Here is a 23,402-nt window from a genome sequence, read left to right on the forward strand (position 1 = left end):
AAGGTTAGGAAAAGGATGAGAACGTACTGGACAATTTTAAGACAGCTAGGGTGCAGAGAGAATGAGGCGATTGGGTTTTCAAAGAATTCAAAAAGGCTTACAACACCTGATGGGTTTAAATCCTGTCAAGCATAAAAACAAAAAATGTTGAGACCAAAAACACTAGGTAAGATACTATTTATCAATTCAGATACAGGTATCAAGGTTATTCGAAACATTTAACTGACAATTTAGAAGTTCCATAGACACCGTTAACTCGCTGGTTCGAATATATAATATTTTATAATATATACATGTATCTCCAGGAATATTTATACTAAGTTCTAAACTAAAATAGTTATGGTGTTTTACTTTGTCCAAGCTACAAAACTGTCTACACTATCACAGTTGGTTTACAATGCTGTCCAAGCCTACATAGTCTGAAGTGGAGAAATTAGACAAGTGTTAAATTGTCTGCAGGTTACAAGGTCAAATGACGGTTCATTAGAGGGGTTTGACAATTATTGTTTCATTTCAGTGTTAGTGTTTGGAATGCGGAAAATGCTCATTAGTTTTGTGTTTTCAAAGTTCCGAACTTTGCAATGGCAAAACAAAACACGGGTTGTAGAAGATCCTCGCACTTACTGTAAACAATTTACTTTGATTATGGGAGATATTAAGTTTCAAGTTTAAAGACGATATAACAGTAGTAGTTTGGTGTGGAAAAATCAGGTTTAAATTGCTTTGGTTACCATTGAGTGATTACACGTAGTAATAAATTATCCATATATAAATCCCAAAGTACCCATGAACTTTTGAGAAAACTAAAAGAACACACCTAGTGATGTGGGCCGGGTAAATACCCAGTGGGTAGGTAAATATAAATTGGGTTTTTACCAGGGTATTTAACCCAGGCCCGGGTAAATACCCAAAAACTGGGTATTTATAATTGTTATTAAAGTTAGAGAATATTGAGATGTTTTTTGCAACTATTACCCTGTAAGGATAGTAAAATGACGATTAAATGTGTTAAACAAAATTTCATATGGTCACTATTAGCATTTTACTTCTGGGTATAATCACCATAAATATCCAGGACTGAGCATAAAGCATAATCGGCATAAAAACCTTGGTCGCATGGTTGCACTGGTCTTTACTATGCCTACTTATGTTTTTTTTAATTTCTATGATAAATAGATGAATTTATTTTATTAAAAGTGAAAAAATAATAATTTGCAAAGTAATAATTATTATTTAGAAAGACGGGAAAATTTAACATAGTAGTAGCCTATGTGTAAACAACTTAAGAAAATAATTAAAATTCAATCTGTAGGATGGCAGGATTTAATAATATTTTTGTTCTAGATCTTTTGTTAGTATCAATGGTATCAAAATAATATCAAAACTAATTTCATAAACTTGTGATACAAAACATTTGAATCTATAGGCCTAGCACAATAAAATCTTTCAAAATTATATTAAATTAGACCACAAAACAGGAGATACATTTTTTAGTAGGTTTATCCAAATATATTATTGTTTCCAACCAAGCGGTAACACAGAAAAATTTAATTACTTTTAGTATTCTGCAATTCTGCCTATGTCAATCAGGCCTTACGTCTGTCTAGCCTTCCAAGCCAGTTATACAATAAAAATTTTGCATCATAAATACCCAACAATTCCTGGATATTTATAAATTAAAATAATTTTGTTTATGTTATTAAATTAGTTATAAATTTATAAAATGATAAAAACTGAAATAGCCACAGCCTTTTTTAATATAGGCTACTATTTTTTAGTAAGTTAAATTTAACTGATGTTACTTGATTTAAGACGCGAAACCCCATGCTCATTTAGAAACTTTATGTATTATTTAAAAAATTGCTAAATCATTAAACAAAAGGTAATAGCAAAGCTTCAAGTTACTGTTAAAGGAGTTATATACTATCCTAATTTATCATGTAATGATAACAATAACATATTTAGGGGCGAATATAAATGAATTTTAATAGATTTCATAAATACTTAAAATACCCGGGTATTTATGGATTTTGGGTATTTACCCGGGTAAATACCCAGGGTATTTACCCCGAGATTTAAATACCTGGGTATTTTACATCACTAAACACACCCCCATGAACCATTTACTTAAAATGTTCGTCATGACAAGAAACCTTGCGAAAAACTATCCATTCTTTCATAAATTGCCCTTTAAGGTCGTAATTCCTTTCTAAAGGGAACTTTCCATATACCTGTTGCACTTATTTGTTTGTTATTCTTTTAATTTATTACCTTAAAAAAATATTAAAATCAGGCGTGATTATTTGTCTGTATTCCTGTATTCTGTTTTGCTTATTTCAGCTTTACTTTACCAATCAATAGTTTAATTAAAACTTATGAAGTCAAACGGGGTGAAGCCGTGGGTAACAGCTAGTTACTCTTCGTCTTACGTCCAATTGTTTTTAGTTGCTGATTACCATTTTTCACAATCATTTCATAAAATTAATTGGTAATTTTAACATAGCCTACATATTAAATTTGGTAATGTTAACAATCCGGAGGCATGTCCGTCATAAATAGGTTTGGTTTGAAACCAAGCAGTGTCTACGACACTTTCTTTCAGTTAAATGTACAATATATTTTTAAAATAAATAACAAATTCTCGGGTAAACGTTGTAATAAGTCAATTAGGCTATTTACCCTACATTTTGTCATAAGTCCATTATACTTGTTAAGGTTCTGTTAGGTTGGATTTTTTTGGATTTTATTGTTTAAACATTTCATTTTGTTTACTAACATTGATTATTGTTGTTAATAACCAACATCTATAATACTTCAGTTTACAAGAAGTTGGACAAACAAAATGATAACCACGTTTTTCTAGAGGTGTCAGTATTTATTTATTTTGTTTACATAACCATTATAGTCAAGACGAAATCATCTTAAAGAAAAATATTGTGTTATTAAGGTTTTAGATAAGCAAATCGACGATGATGTTTCGACTCCGAAATCGATAATAGTAAATATATCAACTGACTTCCAAAAACTAAATTATTTCCATACACAAATGAGCAACTTCTAACTAGCAAAATTACAAAATGACGACTGAATTAATGTGCGACACACACGTGACAGTAGAAACTGATGGAGACGCTGAAAGAAGCTCTCTGTGATGGATGCCAGAGGCAACTCTCATTCGCTGCTTTACACTGCTGGCAACCTAGACACCATTGCCAGATACATTGTAGCGCCCTTTGTAGCATCAGGGATGGATTTAACATTTAAATTTACAACACCAATTACACGACGAGATAACAGTTTGAATATCCATGAAGAATACAGACGAATGCAGTGGCGATTGCCATTTCAAAACATAAATTTTATGCTACAATTTATGGTCCCAGCCTTTTTTAAATTCAAATTTACAAGACCAAATTTTAACACGAAATATTTGAGCAATTGAACATTCATGGTGAAGAAGAATAGGGACGGAGGCAGAAGCAATTTGACAATTTCAAAACATACACCTTTAGATGATCATGGAAGAACGAATAAGCTATTCTATTTTTTTCTTGAATATTAATTTGAAGAGTATTTCGAAAGTAGCATGATAAAACTAGAAAATCCCAAATCAAACAAGAAAAAAAGATTGCTTCTACTGTATCGCAATAGTAATAGTCGATCAATTAGTCACGTGTGTCCTTGGGTGCGTATTTTATAAACTGAATATGCCTGTCAAGTGAATGTAGAATGGATTGTATTCTCAGTGTAGCCGGTGTAGCTTTGTTACTGATCAACAATAAGTCTTTCTTTAGCCATGATCGTTTATTCACAGCCCAATAATTAAGGACAGCTGGGCCTAGTTTATAATAATCGAGAGCTACTGGTCTTTCTTAGGTCGAACCTCTTTGCACACAACTCCTTTCATCTCATGCATATACACAATACACATACACAAATTACATCTTACTAGACGACGGCGCTTTTCACACTGCAGCTACTAACTGCATGACTCATTATCCATTTCCTGTCTGATTCATTCAGAGGTTGAAATAGAAATAGGACTTGTAGTGATGCTAATAATAAAGTAGGACATGTTGGATGTTTGTCTGTCAACGCATTATAACGGACATTTCCAGGAGGCCAAGGCTTCATGGATATTTCAGGTCACATTTCCATGGTGTATTCTGAGCGGTGTTGGAAGATATTTTTAACCCAAATATTATTACTTCTTCGACTGTTCACAACTTGGAAGAAGCTGGAAATTAATACGTAGGGTTCATTTTAAATATATAAAATGACACACGAATGTACTGCATGTAATACCTCAAATTGAATTTTTGAATATAGGCCTATTACGTAATCTTCTTTTTCGTTTTCATATTTTTTTTTAGTCTGATGGGATCACTATACTTAGTTTATTATGCAATTTTCGAATTCACAACGTGCGTATTTTCAGTCAAACTCAGTTTCAAGCTTCAAAATCTGATCTTTTTTAATTTGTAACAGATTGACTACAGTTATGGCAGAGTAAGATATAATAATAACTTTCATAAATCCGACACTTTTCGTCTTAAAGACATAACTCACAAAATCGACGCCTTCAAATTCCAAAAACGACCAAATGTTTTACTCTATGGCCTGCAGTAAAGAATGATTCTCACTGGAAATCTACAAATGACATCACTGACCGACTGGCTGGCAACAAGAATCTCCCATGGAAGAATACTTTCATTCTAACTAAAAAACATGTATTGTCGGTCTCTAAAAACATTTACTTCGCGTCTTCAAGAGATTGTGATGAATAAATTTCCTAAACAATTCTCAAACATTATACCACCAAAGTCATATTGGTTCAAATCACAAAATTCGCAATCCATCAACCTGTCAGAGGACGTCAACAATGTATTCTAATAAGCCTGGCCGGTGTCGATAGTGGAGTAGAACAAGATAAGGAAGTGATTTACATTTTTACGATCCTTTGTCCTGAACCGCCTAACCGCACCTCACTTCACACTGAGTACTAATAAGATTGTAAACATAATTTAATTTGTTTATATGTAAAAAAATCCAAAAAACATTGTCGACTGATTACATGTGCTTACAGTGTTAGAAGACTTAGAATTGCTTACTGCTTACTTAGAATTGAAAAACAGGGGGCACCAGGGACCGTTGGCGTTCCTATTTATTGAAACACATTTTACTAAAAGAGTTTTACCAATGGATTGGGAATTTAAAAAAATAAAAATGGCAATGTTTTCAGTAACACATTTTAGCATTGCTATTTTAAATGGCACGACCCCTCCCCCCTTACAGATACCACACGCTCAAAGTTACGTAAACTTACTTGTTGTTGGTTTTAAACGGTGAATCTTTTTACCAACTACGCCGTACTAGACCATCTACTCTCTATTACAAAAATGATTTACAATCAGATAATGTACAACTAACGTCAACACCTAAAACTTACTAAACAAGTTAAATAATAAATCTATCACACACGAAACTACACCTACCATACACCTATCATTACGATAATTGTAATGGTATTGTTTTTTTTTATAAGTATGTTTGGCGGTTAAATCCTTCAGGGTAAAAAGAACGATTCCGTCCCCATATCTCACATAATATTTTCTATGCAATAGATGACGAAAAGGTCATTAAATCGTATTGTTTGTGAACTCACACAAGTATTTTGACAAGCTCAGTATCGTCAGCGGCTTTCAGAGGGAAGGAAGAGGATGCAGTAATTTGGCGGGGGCTGACAATTGAGTTGCGCTGCTAACACAACCAGAGTGGCCCTAACTTGGCCTGATTGTGATCAACATGGACAGCTCTCGAGGATTGTGATAAAGGTCAAATCTGGACGTTTGCCAGATGGACGAACTAATTCGTTTTACTCATCCTTGGACATTTTTTATCATAAATTATCATTCGGCAACTGTTCCAGTTTGTTGACAGATCCTAACCTGCGGTTCAAGCCCTACTTATAGCCTCGTTGTATAAAAACACTTGTCTTTTTAAATAATGTCACAAATCTTCATTCATTTTCAGGATTGATTCCGAAAATGTAATTTCTCTGTAAGGTATATTAAGATAAAGAGTCATAAATAAAGAGTCAGCTACTTGCTCTAGTGCGGGAATGTACTATCCTCAACAGGCCTGTTTTCAAAACCCCGTTTTGACAAATGTGTGTGTGTTTCTTCGTGTATATGTTTTTGTGTTTTAACGACGCCTTTTGGCTGAACAGTCCGACGATGGCACAGTGATGCTGAAACGGCCGTAACAAGTTGATAACAAATCAGGAGCTGGCTGACAAAGGTAAAATCTCAATTTAGTTATAGAACCAGCTCAGGGGCTAGAAAATATGGATTATAATTATTTATTTCACTAGCATATTCAAAATCAAATAGCTTACGAGCACTGCCATGACATCCAATAGCAGTAACATCATAATCTATAGCTGAGATAATTTCACCTTATCTTCTCCGGTTGTCAGGACGCTGTGGTTGCCATGGTAACGAGTACGTCATGACTTACGACCTTGCCACTTAATGTACATTAATGTAGATGGATCGGTGCTTCACACCATTCGATGGTTATTTCGGAATTTCAGCCACGAAAAAAGTTTATGGACCTACAGATTGGCGAATTAAGTTGATTCTGTTCATACCTTACTGTAGATTAAATGTAAGTAAGGAGTCAATGACTTGAAATATACAGATTACGTTGGAAATTGTTTTAATAAACGCATTAATTGACCTTCCCATCATAGGTAACGCACATTATGGCTTTGAAAATTTTGGAAATAATTATGTAATTTTTGATAGTTTTACATATAGGCTATTTCATTTATGCGTAGTAAGTGAAAACCCCTGTATACCTTTATAATAACACGGTTCTACAATTTTGGCAATAACTGAGAGTTGGCAACACATATTTACCCTGTTTATTTCAATAACAGATGGATAGACCTACACGATTCCAAACTTTAAGTTAAATTGTTTTTTATCTGTTATCAAGTCAAGTCATTCCATTATGTAATAACTTTTGATTAGGATAAATTATACAAATAACCAGAAAAAATAACGAATATATGAATGGATAACGTACTGGTAAAACTAATATGAAAATACGTAAGATGGAATACCACAAACACCAACTACCATAATGTAATCCACGGTCAGCACGTTTATAAAAGGGACTCCGTAAAAGAAACTACCGTCCTTGTAAGTAAATTACGAGGGTGCAAAGAGGGAAATTGTGTGGGTTAGGTTGGTACATAATGTGGAGAGGGAAATCCAATTGTAGGTTGGCAACCGTGGGCGAGGCCATTGAAATGGAAATTGTAACCCGTATGTGTTACAAATGGAAATGGAAAAGATAAACTGACTGGTGAGAATAAATACGGTGACGCACATGCAAAAATGATAAGGTGGGATTGAATATAGAGCAGAGATTTGCCACAGGTTCATAATGGTATCAGAGAGAGGTAGGCACGTATGGCTGTTTAGCTGACTAAGACGAGGCGTTCCTTCTATCAGGAACAATTAACAAAAACCCAATGATAAACAGTTTGGTTGAGTAACCAAGTTATATTAAAATATTTTCACACATTGACACATTATGATAAATATTATATCAAGCTGTAACCCTGAAACGAACTAAACACATTTTGTAAAAAATTGTCATTCTTGTTGATAAAATAAGGATAATTTTAAACGAATCAAACAACTGAAAATTATAGCAAAGTTAAAAGTCTTGGGAAGTATTCACAAACGCTGCCATCGTGATTCGCATGAAGCTCGGGGGATTTCATTTGCTAATTTTATGTGTCGGGGTTATCAGAATAATGAACAGATTGTAAAATTTAACAAACATTTAGTCGACATCTGTGCACGCAAACATAGTAAGACAAGACAAGTTTAAATAAGTGAGAAGTCTACTCTTGCACTCTGCAAAATAAACGCTGAAACGTATACGCCATGATTATACGAATGCCGACTTGACAAAAACGAGCAAAACTAGGAAACCCATGGAATCACGCACGTGAATGAAGAAATCTTGGAAATTCTCCCAGAAGAGAAGACACGCTTCCCTGATAAGAAGAGAAGCATTCTGGGATGACTATGGTGATAACGGGCCATAGTCAACTCACTGATAAGATAACAGAGGTTATCTGAAACATTACACGGGTCTCCATCGAACAGCAATTGTAAGATCAGCTGATACTGCTGACATTGTAACGTCGATAATGTGATCAATTGATAAGATGAATTAAGTTGGGGTTGTATAACACAATAATTGTAAAACATTTAAAATGCTTTACAGCTCTAGACAAAATCGTTAGTTAAGATTAAAATTACGTTTCTGGATTAAATAAATAACCAAATGTTTTGTAGAATAGGGAGTTCTATAATATAGAGAACGCTCTTCTTGCCTAGGAATGCAATAGTAACTATTCTCATGACAACTGAAGACATTTTAAGCATCAAAATTTTTCCTTTAGAATTATCGTTTTCAAATTGTATCAATAATCAATTTTTTCTATTGATTTTGAATTTTATTTTATACGTCATCTTTTGATGTCCAAGAGGACGCATTTATGTTATACCATAGTCTACACAAGTAACGACTTCTCATTCCATTGTAAATGTTGAAGCTAGTTTTTCGTGTCTAGTGTCTAGTGGGGGGGGGGCACTGCCGACGAATTTTTTTCTATTATTTTAGGGTTAATTTCACGATTTGTGCTTTGGTTATGACCTGTAGGACGAAGGGCTTTTACGTGATATCATCCAAACCCGCAAAAGGCACATCTAAAGGATAAGAGCTTTAAATTTATACCCAATATGCCTATAAAATTTAATATTTAGGGGTTGATTTGATGCACTCAAAAATCCAACAAATTCTTTTAATAATATTGACACTCTTAGCACCAATCCAGGCGCTCTCACTTTTTTTATAAAATCCTGTAAAGAGTACCTACTTAAAGAACAGCAATTGAAAAAAGGATAACACACAAAACACGTTTCTAATTCAATGATTTTCAATTTAATTATATATTTTCAACAATCTACAATACCATCCAACGTAAACTAATTCAAAAAATAAGTAATTAAACAAATGGAGGGATTTGCACGTTGCATGCTCTGTTATGGACTATAAGGTAATATCTAATAATATGTAGCAGTTTGCTGTAGAAACCTATTACTGTATTTCAAAATAACATGATTGCCTCTTGTTCACACAAAACACTTTGTCAGGTCAGCCACGCCTCAAATTATCCAAGTGTAATTTACAGTCTAATGAAGATGGATGAATAACACTCAAGCGGAACAAGCTATATGGATCCAATGAGAAAAACTTTGTGCAAATTGATCCTATAATACCAATGGAAGCAATGAATAGGCTAATAATTTAGTTAAATGTTAAATTTAGTGAATTAATACTTTACGTTTGAAGCGTGGGGGACCAAAGTTCACTTTATAAAACCCTGAATAAGCGGGAAGTTCGGGTCCCGCGGAACATCGGGCCATAAGTGAGTAAATTTACCTGACGAGCGTAATTTTTTTACTCACCCTTGAGATAATTATAGTAGATACGAAACTGAAATTAATTCAGGAGAAGTATTTGTAAAACAAAATCGGGAGTGTCGTACATGAGCTTTGCTCGCTCCGCTCAACAAAAAGATCAAATAAGACCTAAACAAACTGAGAACCGTACAATAACTGTTTCTGTGACGAGGACTACCCCACGAAACTCCTAATAATGTAATATTACAAACCAAAACATTAAACTAACCAACAAACGTACATTCCGTCAATTTTGTTTTTGGAAACTTCTATATAAAAATGTCATTCCCAAACAATACTCAACAGTTTTAAGGTCCATAAATTGCAAACATCACACAATATGAAACACAGTCTTTATTTAACCAAAGCACTATCCTGAGCACATTGAGAGATCGAGAGCCCTCAAACAGAGCTTAGTTTGTTTGACTACAGTGCTAATACTGCTTTGTTCAGATAAGCTTCTTACTTCCTCCCAGGCCGTTCCCTACAGGTCGATACCATGGGCGGGGGATGGCAAGTGATAGCCTCGGGAGTAGACGGTGGAGGATGTAGAGGTGGCGAAACGAAAATCAAGTTGCAAGTCGAGTGAAATATTTTCTGAAACCGTATGTTTTTTTTTTTTTATTTAAGCGAATTTTTTATCAAAAAAATACATAGTTAAATGGACCTCGCATAGAGTGTGCTGCAGCATAAGGATTCTATTTTCTCTCTAGTTGTTATTATTGTGGTGGTTTCTGGGACATTAAAGATGCCAAAGTTTACCTACCGGACATAAATAGGTTGTTCCTTTGAGTTTGGCTAGGTTTACAACGTTGACGCATTCAATAGAAGTTGGTTTTTTACACCGAAGCAGGCTTTTGGTCGCGTGATGGATCGAAGGTGTAAGGTTATGTTGTGTAAATTTGGTTTAGAACTGAAGTACTATCTTCTACGCCTCTATTCCGTTGCGAGTCACGGGTAAAACAACTAGCGAGCGATAAAATTAAGTGTGCTGTATACAATTTTTATATTAAATCATTTTTTTAGAAAATAAACATCGTTTAGGACTAAATTCAAAATGTACCACACTTTGCCAAAGTCTGGCTAACAATTTCTGTTTTCCACTTGTAACAAAAAATCACTTCTATACTAAAACCACGCCAGCTCCGAATCATTGAATATATTCGATTATTGAATAACATCATTGAATATAATGTAACATACACTTTTTAAATAGTGGGTCATCACGCTTAAAGCCTACAAAAATAAACTGAATTCACAACCCTTTTGCCAAAGTCTAGCTTTCCATTTCCACTTCCCATTTGTAACACGATAGTTGTAAGCCAAACAAGAGAAGCCCTAGGTGCGGTGTTGGGCGTTGATGGATACGACCTTTACAGCTTATTGTACGGTCAATGAGTCACACACGGCTTCTCTTGAGTCAACAGGTTGAGTTGATGACTTCTACAACAGGTGGCTGACGATTGTGTCATACTGAAAAATGTCATTCATATTATGACTCATAGTGTTGAAAGTGTAGGTGAATCAATGACGAATTAATCCTGCTCGAATTTGTTTTTGTAGTTAAAATACGTAGTAAATGATTACTGCATCCAGACTTATCGTGATAAAGTCGATCAAATGTTGTTCCCCTGACTCTTCGTAAACATAGTCTGTTCCCATAAATCCCTCCGACCAATTATACCACTTTCTCCGTCCAACCAAAATACCCCTCCCTACTCCCCTCCATTAAAATATGTTCACCTAACTCTCCTCAACCAAAATTACTTAACAATAACTTCGCTAGACCAAAATTTGTCTCACTGACTGCCCTCAACTAAAGTTTGATCACTGACTCCTCTGGACCAAAATTGTGTTTTCCAGGCTTCCCTCGACCGGAATTTGCTTCTAGGTTTTCCACACTGAAGACACTATCGACGGGAGAACTGATGACTTCGCTAGACCAAAATTTATCTCACTGACTGCCTTCAACTTCACTGACTCCTCTAAACCAAAAGTAGGCCTATGTTCCTTTGGCTTCCCTCGCCCTGAACTTGCTACTAGAATTTCCTCACTGAAGACACCATTTAACAGAATAACTATAATCTATACTGTACTACAGTTTATTATTCTCTGTAGACTAACCTCTCTCTCGTTGTTTCCGAAGGCGATGCCGAGCGTTGGCATGGCTCTCAATATGGCTACTAGAGACTGTATAGTATTGCTGTACACCACTGGTCTGTACTGCTTGAAGTCTTCCGACGTGAATCCGCTCTCGTGGATGATCCTGGAAACAAACAAATTGGTCAGGAACAAGTAGTAAAAATATATCATAATAAATATTAACTCAGAATACCGGTAGATGGACAATAAATTTATTGTTATTAGGTTGAGGTTAAAATAGGTTAAGGTTGAGATATGTTGGGTAGGAATAGCTTTAATTACATGTGCTCATTTGAATGATCATAGAAATAATCTAATAGAATTGGAAAATTACAGTAGAGGTCAAAAAGTTGGTTTTGATATTTGCCTCGATGAATATTATGATAGGTTAGGTTGGGTTGTTTGAAGTTACATAAGGTTGGGTTGAATGAAGTAAATGATCCAGCAAATAATCGAAAATAAAGTTTTGCGAGAAGAGTCAATAGATGACATACATTCAAATACTCCACCTGAGGTTACAAAGTAAAACTTCATATAACAACCGACATAACACTTAACATTCATGTCCATTCACGCACAAGTTATTAACAATATCGGATTAGCCACGAGTGCAGTACGAGCCGCCCAAACAAACCACGTTATAAATACACACACACACACACACGCCGTTCCGATTATTGTAAATAGTCTTCTATTCCCATCTTTCCGCTCGTTTTTAACTAAATAAGAATCCTGACAGAATTTCAACAAGGGTGGTCTAAACTAAAATATCGTCTTGCTACTTGTACAAGATTTTCAGCCATTTTTATCGTTTAGTTAATTCTAAATCAAGTCTGCAGAAGTTTATAGTACCAATACTATTCCTTGTGGAGTGTTTCAAATACTGTGGCACAACTAGTGAATTACCTCTTTGCATGTAAAGTTTCCAGCATTTCCTCCCACCACTATTACCCCATTAGTATATAACAGCCAGTTATCCTGATCACGTGTCGCTCGTCGCGTTCCCATGGTAACCAGGAACGTGATGATGTAAATAACGCGACAACGTGACGTCACGCACCCTAAACGTGAGTCGGTGACGTCATTTGGATCACCTGACACCTGACTTCGTCTGGTGCGGCGGGATCAAAAACCTATGTCCAATCGTCAAAACAATCAGCTGATTGACATTTATTAAACGTTTACAAACTATATGAATTGTTTAGTGTATTTCACAACAATCAGCTGATTGACATTTATTAAACGTTTACAAACTATATGAATTGTTTAGTGTATTTCACAACAATCAGCTGATTGACATTTATTAAACGTTTACAAACTATATGAATTGTTTAGTGTATTTCACAACAATCAGCTGATTGACATTTATTAAACGTTTACAAACTATATGAATTGTTTAGTGTATTTCACAACAATCAGCTGATTGACATTTCTTTCATTATTAAACGTTTACAAACTATATGAATTGTTTAGTGTATTTCACAACAATCAGCTGATTGACATTTCTTTCATTATTAAACGTTTACAAACTATATGAATTGTTTAGTGTATTTCACAACAATCAGCTGATTGACATTTATTAAACGTTTACAAACTATATGAATTGTTTAGTGTATTTCACAACAATCAGCTGATTGACATTTATTAAACGTTTACAAACTATATGAATTGTTTAGTGTATTTCACAACAATCAGCTGATTGACATTTCTTTCATTATTAAACGTTTACAAACTATATGAATTGTATAGTGTATTTCACAACAATCAGCTGATTGACATTTCTTTCATTATTAAACGTTTACAAACTATATGAATTGTTTAGTGTATTTCACAACAATCAGCTGATTGACATTTCTTTCATTATTAAACGTTTACAAACTATATGAATTGTTTAGTGTATTTCACAACAATCAGCTGATTGACATTTCTTTCATTATTAAACGTTTACAAACTATATGAATTGTTTAGTGTATTTCACAACAATCAGCTGATTGACATTTATTAAACGTTTACAAACTATATGAATTGTATAGTGTATTTCACAACAATCAGCTGATTGACATTTCTTTCATTATTAAACGTTTACAAACTATATGAATTGTTTAGTGTATTTCACAACAATCAGCTGATTGACATTTATTAAACGTTTACAAACTATATGAATTGTTTAGTGTATTTCACAACAATCAGCTGATTGACATTTATTAAACGTTTACAAACTATATGAATTGTATAGTGTATTTCACAACAATCAGCTGATTGACATTTCTTTCATTATTAAACGTTTACAAACTATATGAATTGTTTAGTGTATTTCACAACAATCAGCTGATTGACATTTCTTTCATTATTAAACGTTTACAAACTATATGAATTGTTTAGTGTATTTCACAACAATCAGCTGATTGACATTTATTAAACGTTTACAAACTATATGAATTGTATAGTGTATTTCACAACAATCAGCTGATTGACATTTCTTTCATTATTAAACGTTTACAAACTATATGAATTGTTTAGTGTATTTCACAACAATCAGCTGATTGACATTTCATTATTAAACGTTTACAAACTACATGAATTGTATGGTGTATTTTTTTTCTTCAATTTTCGAAACAATTATAGACATGTAGTTGATGTGGTCATTGAGTCCTGAAATTACATTACTCTAATCTGATCCTGTCGTTGGGTTTTAGACTCGATTCACTCTCGACAGAACTGACAAGTGCGCGATGAGTCATTAATTAAAAGTGACAACTCCTACGTCATCGTCTGCGTTGTTATCAAATGTTGAGTTGGAATTGTTAGAGCATTTGATGCGAATGATAAGTTTTTTTAATTTCGTAAAATTTCTTTTTTAATTAATACTACGACACAAAACTAACTGCGTTGTTCAGAATAAATCGAATAAATACACTGAAAAAATTATAAACGATAGTGAAATCATCTAAAAATCATTTGTGTTGTTAATGATTTGAGGCGGTGTGGTCCTGTAGCACCGAATGTTAAAGCATAGACAAAAGATACCTGTCTGTGTGGTTAAGCGTGGGATGCAAAATACGTCCTAGACTACCGTATCCCATAGCTCCGAATTCTTTTGGCACGTCAGGACGTGTTAAAATTATTTCGGCACTATAAGACGTTTTTTGTAAATATTTCGCTGCTAATATATTTTGTAAGTGTCAAATCGAGGGCGAAGAAACTTCCAATGTGTATTAACGTTACAACATTTTACTACACATGAAAATATAGACAAAGCACTGCAGTTGTTTGTAAGAAAGAGACCAGTCTTCTAGTCTACAAAAGTTCTTCAGGTATTTTAAGGCCTACATGGGAGAAATTGTTAAACGAAAGAACCCTACGAGTCTTAACAAGTCTCTTGCAAATATTACAATCCTTTAATACAGTTTTCACACATTTTGAGTAATTTTTCACAACGCTCGAGTAACCCAGATTCAATACCCATTGTCTCTAAAAACACTAAACTCCATGACTAGAAAACATCACACAACAGTTGCTAAAAAATGTTCGGTTCCATGGGGTTTATCATTCGCCATACACACGTCGGCATATAGACCGCCTGCAGTGCAAGAAAGAGAAGGAGAACCAACAAACACCATTCTCTCTCCCTAAACAAACAGGTAATGGCCACTTTGGCTAGCTTCTCGACTTGCACAGAAAAGGTTGTTAGAGTTTGTTCAACTGAATAATAACATGTCGAATATTAGTTGCGCCAATGAGTTGAAAATAGTACTGAGGCGCTAACAATGTTTTGTCAACGACGGAAATTATGTAGTTTTCCAAAAAAAGTAAGTAGTAGTATAAATGGGCAAAAAAACAATTATACAATGAGAAATAATGTGACGACGCAAGTGAGCGATTTAACTTCACGTGACTTAATCAGATTAGGTTATGGAGATCGTGTTAGGTAAGTAGATCCTACGAATATACGAAAGTCTAGAACAAAATGAGGATGATAAATGATAAATGACAAAAATAGTGATATCCTATTTCGATCAACCCGTACACTGTGATACTAGCAATATATCGAGCTCTCCGTGACATATCTCCAACAGAGATGTCTAGATCTTCGTACAAGGCGTTATAGAGCAAGTCAAGTACACAAGAAGGTAGACCTCCTGCAGTCATGGCATAATGTGACCTGTCGCTTAGTCACATGTTAGTTTCTCTGTGCCCACATGATCGTCCATGTCATAGATTCCATAGTTAGTAACGGAATTCAATATTGTTTAAAGCTCATCGAGCTATGTTACATATGTTTATTTATTTATTTTTTTATTTTATTTTACATTCCAACGGACAGCTCCATTTTGATATTTCGTACAAATTAGTGCAATCCAAACAAGACTTACTTAAAACCAGTTATACAATAATGTTGAGTGAAAAACTAAGAATTAGAATCAATTGATAACAACAAAAAAAGAGAAACGGCAACAAGATGGCAAAAAGACAGCCGTTGCAACAACACAAGGGAAAATGAACAAAACAGTTACAACAAAACAAATCAGTAAAAGCGTTACAATGTTACAATGGATATCAATGAATATGTGTTCGTGTATTAGTAGACAGAAATGATATTACATGATTTTACAGTTCTGTTAATTAATTTATATGTGGTACTAGTTAAATTTACCACTCAATAACGAATGAGGTTTGAAATTGAATTAAAAGATGTTGATTTCATGGAATCAAAATGTTTATTATTTACCTATCTGTTATATCTCTTTTATATACTTTAATACTTTAGTTTGAAATGGCATTTTAAATTTTGGTTTTTATTTGGAACTTCTTGGATCCGATTCCAAAAGCCGCAAAATGTAGTTAAACATCAGTCAAAGCTTAAGCATTCAAACAGAAACTGTTTAGTCCACCTAACTAAAAAAAAACTTGAAATCTTTCTTTATTACAGACTGTTATCCCCTGAAGTAACTATAACAGGTTCGGTAACTATTATTTCAGGAGGAGTAAACAAAGAAACTAGAAAATCTAATTTTGTGAATCGTGAAGTTATTGTCGTTCAAAAAACCACTTTTTTAACGATCCCACAAAAATATAAAACTAACTTGCCAGTCAAACTTTTATCTCACTGGACTTGTAATTCTGTAGTAATGAGAATTACGTACAAAATACTTTCTCACATTGTCATTGCAAACAAGTCGTCCTTGAAACGGACACCGTAACTTGACCCAATACGCTTGTTAGGTTCCTGTTGCCGCTATATTACTAGGGGAGGTCTCCGGATCTTGGTTAACGTCTAAATTAAACAATGTTCTCACAAAGATTGGTCATTCTTGTGGACCGTAAGGTCGCCATTTCAGATTAAAGTATGAAATATCAGTTGAATGCAGTAGGGATTTTTAATGTAAGGTACATTAGATTGGATTCACAGAGCCGACACACCAGGGTGCTTATTTTAAGGAGATTGGAAGATGACTGGTGGATTGGTTTTGCATGAATGAATGAGATGATGTTACTATTGGACACACAAATTGTTAACAAAAATAACTAGTAGAGTTCTCACGAACGAAAAACAAGCTTGTGGCAGGTAAATCTGTACTTATATTGTCACCATCCCGGGAGCCGGCAGGAGAACACTCTCTAAAATCTTTATTCGTCAACAATTTACATGTCCCAGTATGTTTTGTATGTATACGCCCATTGACGATGTCCAAGCGACCGACTAAATTGTAGCATAACAATGTGATTTTTCTGGAAAATTGGTATCTAAATGATTATGACGCAGCTTACTCTTATATTTGAGTTGGGACGAAATTAAAAGGTAAATAAAACACTACATGTCTTGCCAGTTCAGGGGCAAGCTTTGAAATTGAGTACATTAAAACCGACTACGAAGAGAAATCTATTCGTGGTCCAGTATCCAAAACCAAAGATCAGAAGTATCAGAACCAAAACACCACCTTATGATTCATACTACTGTATTATGAAATTATAATATTGGTATTCTTCACACAAATCACAAACAGTTGATCCACAATGGTGTTAAGCCAATGCGGAATCCAACAACAATAGGTCATTCAACCATAAACCAATCATACGTTCGTGCAAAAGAAATATAAACTGCGCAAGTTTGACTCCCTCCGAGCACGTTTGTTATTCCCGATTATTTTATCACACGCGATATAAAAAAGTCCCCCATTCGATTGCGGTGATAAAACTAACGCCAAGTAGTCACTGAAACAAAACAAATGTCAAAATAATTGTTAAGATCAAACATTAAAACTCATTCTACATAACAGCTAGAGAAACAAAGCCTGACAAAGACTTCAACTGAGATGTCGTACATAAGGATGACAAATCTATGACGGTGTGTTTTGAGTATATTGTTGTGGTTATTATTACATTTTATTTGTGTCCTACACTATTATATGCACGATTTGTAATGTTTTAAAAATAATAATGAAATGTTGTCTATTTAATTTTGAGGCTATGCATTTACAAAATGAGAAAACGCCTACGTTACTTAAAAACACGAAATATCTATCAATTCTTTCAGCAATTATATTTTTTACAAAACCATATTACTATAATATAAATAGAAAACATTACTGAAATACTTATGCTTTACCAGTTAACAGGTTTTAAATTAAATATCGACTTTTAAACATTATTAAAGCCACACTATTTTCATAATAAATTGCCTATCATATCGGAAATATTAGTTAAGTTTACCTACCAGTTAACCGTAACTGGTAGGATGTAATATCTATTAACAGATTTGGCAAGAATCCTTACTTGTGAATTACAACCAATCGTTTATCAAGTGATTCGATGACGTTGCAATCAATATTTCACGGTCTATACAGGGTGTCCCGGAACTCTCTACCAATATTTTAGGGCACTGCTCCTAAATATCATATTTAAATTGTCCGGAAGTCCTTAGTTACTCACACAGCCGCCATTATGTTTTTTCTTTTAGTTATTAATTTTTTTCTAAAGAATGGTAAACATACGAAATGAAAACTTTGCACAAACATTTATGACAACTAGACAAAGCTACGAAAAAATTATAGATTTTTCAAATTCATAAAACAAAATGGCGGCCGTTTAAAATTTTGTTTCTTAAATTACTCAAAAACCGTTGATTTTGCAAAAATTTTACAAGAATAACTTTTTTAAGTCAATTTTATTACAAATCGATTGACACCTTATTATTTAAGATTGGACAAGTATTAACTGAGATATGGCAGTTTTAGTGATACGTGACCGCTTTCAGCATGCACTGCAACTACCCTCCAGCGGTTTTATGAAATTGAAAAATCTCCATAATTTTTTGGTAGCTTTGTCTAGTTGTCATAAATGTTTGTGCAAAGTTGTCATTTCGTATGTTTACCATTCTTTAGAAAAAAAAACTGAAAGAAACCAAAATGGCGGCTGTGTGAGTAACTAAGGACTTCCGGACAATTTAAATATGATATTTAGGTATGTTTCTTACCCAGGAGCAATGCCCTAAAATATTGGTAGGGAGTTCCGGGACACCCTGTATGTTTTAAAATAGACTTATAATCTTTGCTAGCTTGTAGAAGTTACCAAACAACCTCACATCATAACTTAAATTATATCGCTTGGGTGTGATCTTTTTTGCAAGGGACATGATTTTTAATACCCATCAATATTGGGAAACAAATTTAAAGACTTGTACCTACTGCATATTTTCTGGAAATCATTTTGCGCCTTATTAACTGAACTGTATGTATTTTGATAAATTTTCTCGACTTACTCCATGAAAAAGCTCAATGACCTAAATTGTAAACACCGACAAAAAGTAACCATAACAGAAATTAACTATTGTTTGGATTCACATCACGTTCCACGTTAAATGAATACTAAACCTACTGTGTCAAGGGGTTGTACGTTGTACGTTGTTAAACCAAAACCTTGCATGTTAATCTTTTAAACCTCTACGAATTGTCAAGTTAAAAGACCTTTTTTGAAAAACCCTGCCCAAATAAAATCTTACGTAAATCGAACAATTACAACAAAAACACAGTCTCACAAGATTGGGCCTACTATGGTGTGTCAGCATGAAATATGTCACTTATTTTGAATTGACACAACAATTTTAATTTTACTAACACATTTAAGTTAAATGTACAAACATTATTTTAAGAATGCCTAAGTCGCATAATCCATGTTGGTAGGTAAGATTACAGACTAATGCTAATGTAAACATAAGGACGTTGAAGCCTGTGCAAACTAGATAAGGAAAGCTATTACAAGCGTATACAACACAAACATTGGGTGACAAGGGAGCGCAAAATGACTAACGGTACAGTACAGGCTACTGTATAGTGTAAACAGAATATAGAGGGTGTAACAGTGACCGAATGGCACCAAGCTAAGTTCCCATATTCCGTAAGTTAGGGAATAACAGACAAAAAATAATATTTTACAAAATATTTGTCCTTGCTTCTGAAATGGCTATAAATGCACTAAAAATTATTTTTGTAGGGGCCTATAGCATTTTTCAACTTCCAGATTCCTCATTAAATGTTCAATTACAATAGTACAGAGTCGTTAGGTACCTTATTTTGCAATGAAAGTTTAAATTTACGATTTTGAGAAAAAAATCTATAACCATAACGTAATTTTTTATAGCCTATGTTACATTGGATTGTAGATAGAGTAAAATATTATTAAAAACTTCTACTACTAATCGCCTTTAAATTAACTTATACTGTATATAAAACTTACTGCTTCTCTATTTTTTCATTCTCAAATTATCTTTTGAATGTTGAAAACTGAGTTTTCTTTAGAAGATGAGTATCTTTTAAAAAAACACGGAACAGCGAAAATTGCATTTCCTCTCAAATACCTGTTTAAATAACATGGTCAACGCTGCATTAGACATAACGTTGGAATGGGTTTCATTGAAATTTTCAAGCTGTATTATTCGGTTGGTGTGGAACAAATACATTAATACTAAACATTAAAACGCACAAATGACAAAGGACAAAAACAAAACATGACTTGTCCAAAGCTGATGCAAAACTATGTCTCTAGCTAATAAATAAGTGTGTTTGTATAGTAAAAGTAAATCTTTCGCATGAATTTTATAAACTATCGGCTAGCTTCCTAAAAACTTGATTGAGAGATCTAGATCCATACAATTAAGATAAACTTTCTGCATTGTGCACATTCTTTAGGGAGTTAATTAACGCAATATAGAAAATTGTACTACAACCATTCAACGCATACGTATACATGAAATGAGAAAGAACACAAAAGCGCATAGAAAAGCTTTCTCCCTAGTAGGAAGTGGTAATATTACGTTCAACCCATGTACATGGTCCCTGTTATTAGAGCTTCCAAAATTGGCCATTACCGCATTGGAATTTCAAGATTATGTACAAGTACCGTTGTAATGAAGAAGTAAGGAACTTTCACTCTACATCACTGATGGAAATATGACGATGGACTGTGTTCAATGTAGATAAACAAAACTAAAGTTTTGCTTTCATACTTCTTTTATTTATATAATGTTTGATACATTCACCGTTTACTCCTTGGGGAAGCCAAAACTAGTACACATATTTTCGATTACTGTCTGTGAGTTTGTTGTTGGTAGTGAGCTTTTCACGATAAAATTGCAACACCGGTGCTTATCAAACGTTATTTTCTCTGCATGTTTGAGAATGTTTGGCCTACTTAAAAATTAAGTACCCGGTGGGCGAGATTTCACGAGTAAACCCGTTGACGTGGTTTAACAGCAGGCTTTGTCCAAATTAATCCCAAAGCTTTAATTAGTTACTCATGTGTAAGCTGCATCCAAAGATTTCAAAATATTCAGAAGGTATCCAAACACTCCAAATATACATGGCTGGGTAGCTGAGTGGTTAGAGCTCGCTTTCAATCAAAAGGTTGCCAGATCGATTCTGAGAAAAGTCAGTAGCTTTTGATGGATCGAAACTGGACCCAGCTGTTTCTGATCATTGGGCTTCAAATAAATGATAGTGGCTGGTAAAACAGCTGATCTTAGTCAGTAATAAAGCTACACAGATCATCTCACAACATTCTACACTCATCCTTCACTCATATCTGGTGTAGTCATAGGTATTCACTAGGTATGAAATATAAGACCGTTACACAGAACTAAAACACGAAAAACTACATATTCCATGGATTCAAACAACAGGTATTCTAACCACCGGTGTAAACAGTGACAAAATCTGAATGGGAACGGGTATGTACTACAAGCCCTGGCAATGATCCAAAACCGCAGGTGATCTTCTACTCAGGTTCCTTTACTAGTCTGAGGTTATTTTTAAACATTCTCCCTCTCAAACATGAGGGATTCTGGCAGAGAAAACCACTTGTAAAACACGAGATACTCGGCAACTAACTTGCTGTTGAGAATGGGTGTGAGGATTAGCACATAGATGAATGTGTAAACAAGAAAACTTTCATATTTGAACCAAGTAGTCGAACTACAATTCCATTTGAAAAATAGGTGAAAGAAGAATCATCAGTCATTTTTGGACAAGAATATATTATTGTAGCAAATAGACCTTCCAAATGAACTTAAAGATTAGGCGAGAGTTAAAGATTTTTAGATTTAAGAATTTATGAGTTATTAATAGGTCGTTTTAGCAAACAGGCTAACAAGAAAAGATTATTTTAGCAAATGGTCTAACATCCACTAAGAAAATTGGGTGCATATTATATTTTATTTTTTATTTTTATTATTTGTTAATAGAAGATGAGTTAAAACAAATTAATTGTCAATAGATTATTTAACTAATGCAGATACTATAATCAACACGATCCCTGATACCGAGAAACCCTTAAACAACCATAATATGAAACACATTTACACACGGTGCAGTAATCAAAATAAGAAACCTATGGTAACCTTGGATTTAAGCAATTTAATTACACATAGCGTTAAGTAGTGGAGAGGGGGGGGGTAAGGAAGATTAACTTCCAATAAGCATGTAGTTTAACGTCTCTCGTATAAAATCAAACAAAGTGTGGGCCTTTTACGAAATTACTCATTATTACTGTGTTTTGAAAATGAGTGGTACAATGACTCCTCAAAAGCAAAAGCTCTAAATAAACTAGGGTTTAGCCTTTTACATGTTTGTGTATGCATTAAAATAGTATGTACTGTACAAAAGCGAGCGAAGCTCTTATTATTTATTAATTAATTGTTAAAACACATAAAATACACTACCGGTACCGGTATACACTTTCAAATTACTAGCAAACATATGCGTCTATAGTAAGAGTAGTGTTAAACCGTACACTTGGCCGTTTCTGTCAAGTAGCAGCAGAAAAACTCAAGTGTTAGACAAAGCTAAAAATACAACTTCCGACACCAAAACACAGCCAGACGCGCCCACGATAAGGCTCAGAGAACTAACCCCAATAATGTTGTACAGAATGTAAATAAACGGACAAACCACGTAAAACTAATAAAGTGGGGTTTAAATAGCACTAAATAAATAGTTATCTATCAATCTATCTATATGAATGAATGAATGAATGAATGAATCCTTTTTATTTCATTACAGTACATATCTATCTATATATTAATAGGCAAGCATGTTTCTTTAAAACCTTTTTTCTCAGCTCGTGTGAATCGTAGGGAAAATCTACGCATACCGTTGGAAAGCTATTTTCCTGTAGGTGTGCAGAATCCCTTTATAAATTTAAATAGGCTCAAAGATA

General features: G+C 34.0%; 1 protein-coding gene across 1 annotated transcript in view; it reads right to left on the minus strand.

Annotated features, from left to right (window-relative positions):
* The window catches only part of LOC128996265 (guanine nucleotide-binding protein G(o) subunit alpha), a 75,737-nt gene that overhangs the window by 26,449 nt on the left and 25,886 nt on the right, over positions 1 to 23,402 (minus strand). The window contains exon 3 of the mRNA XM_054421462.1: positions 11,676 to 11,817. Within this exon, the coding sequence (XP_054277437.1) occupies positions 11,676 to 11,817 (142 nt within the window). The remainder of the gene's footprint in view (positions 1 to 11,675; positions 11,818 to 23,402) is intronic.

This window comes from Macrosteles quadrilineatus, unplaced genomic scaffold (genome assembly GCF_028750875.1).
Source record: "Macrosteles quadrilineatus isolate MER2022 unplaced genomic scaffold, UCM_ALF_1.0 Scaffold_6__1_contigs__length_79288215, whole genome shotgun sequence".
NCBI classification, from domain to species: domain Eukaryota; kingdom Metazoa; phylum Arthropoda; class Insecta; order Hemiptera; family Cicadellidae; genus Macrosteles; species Macrosteles quadrilineatus.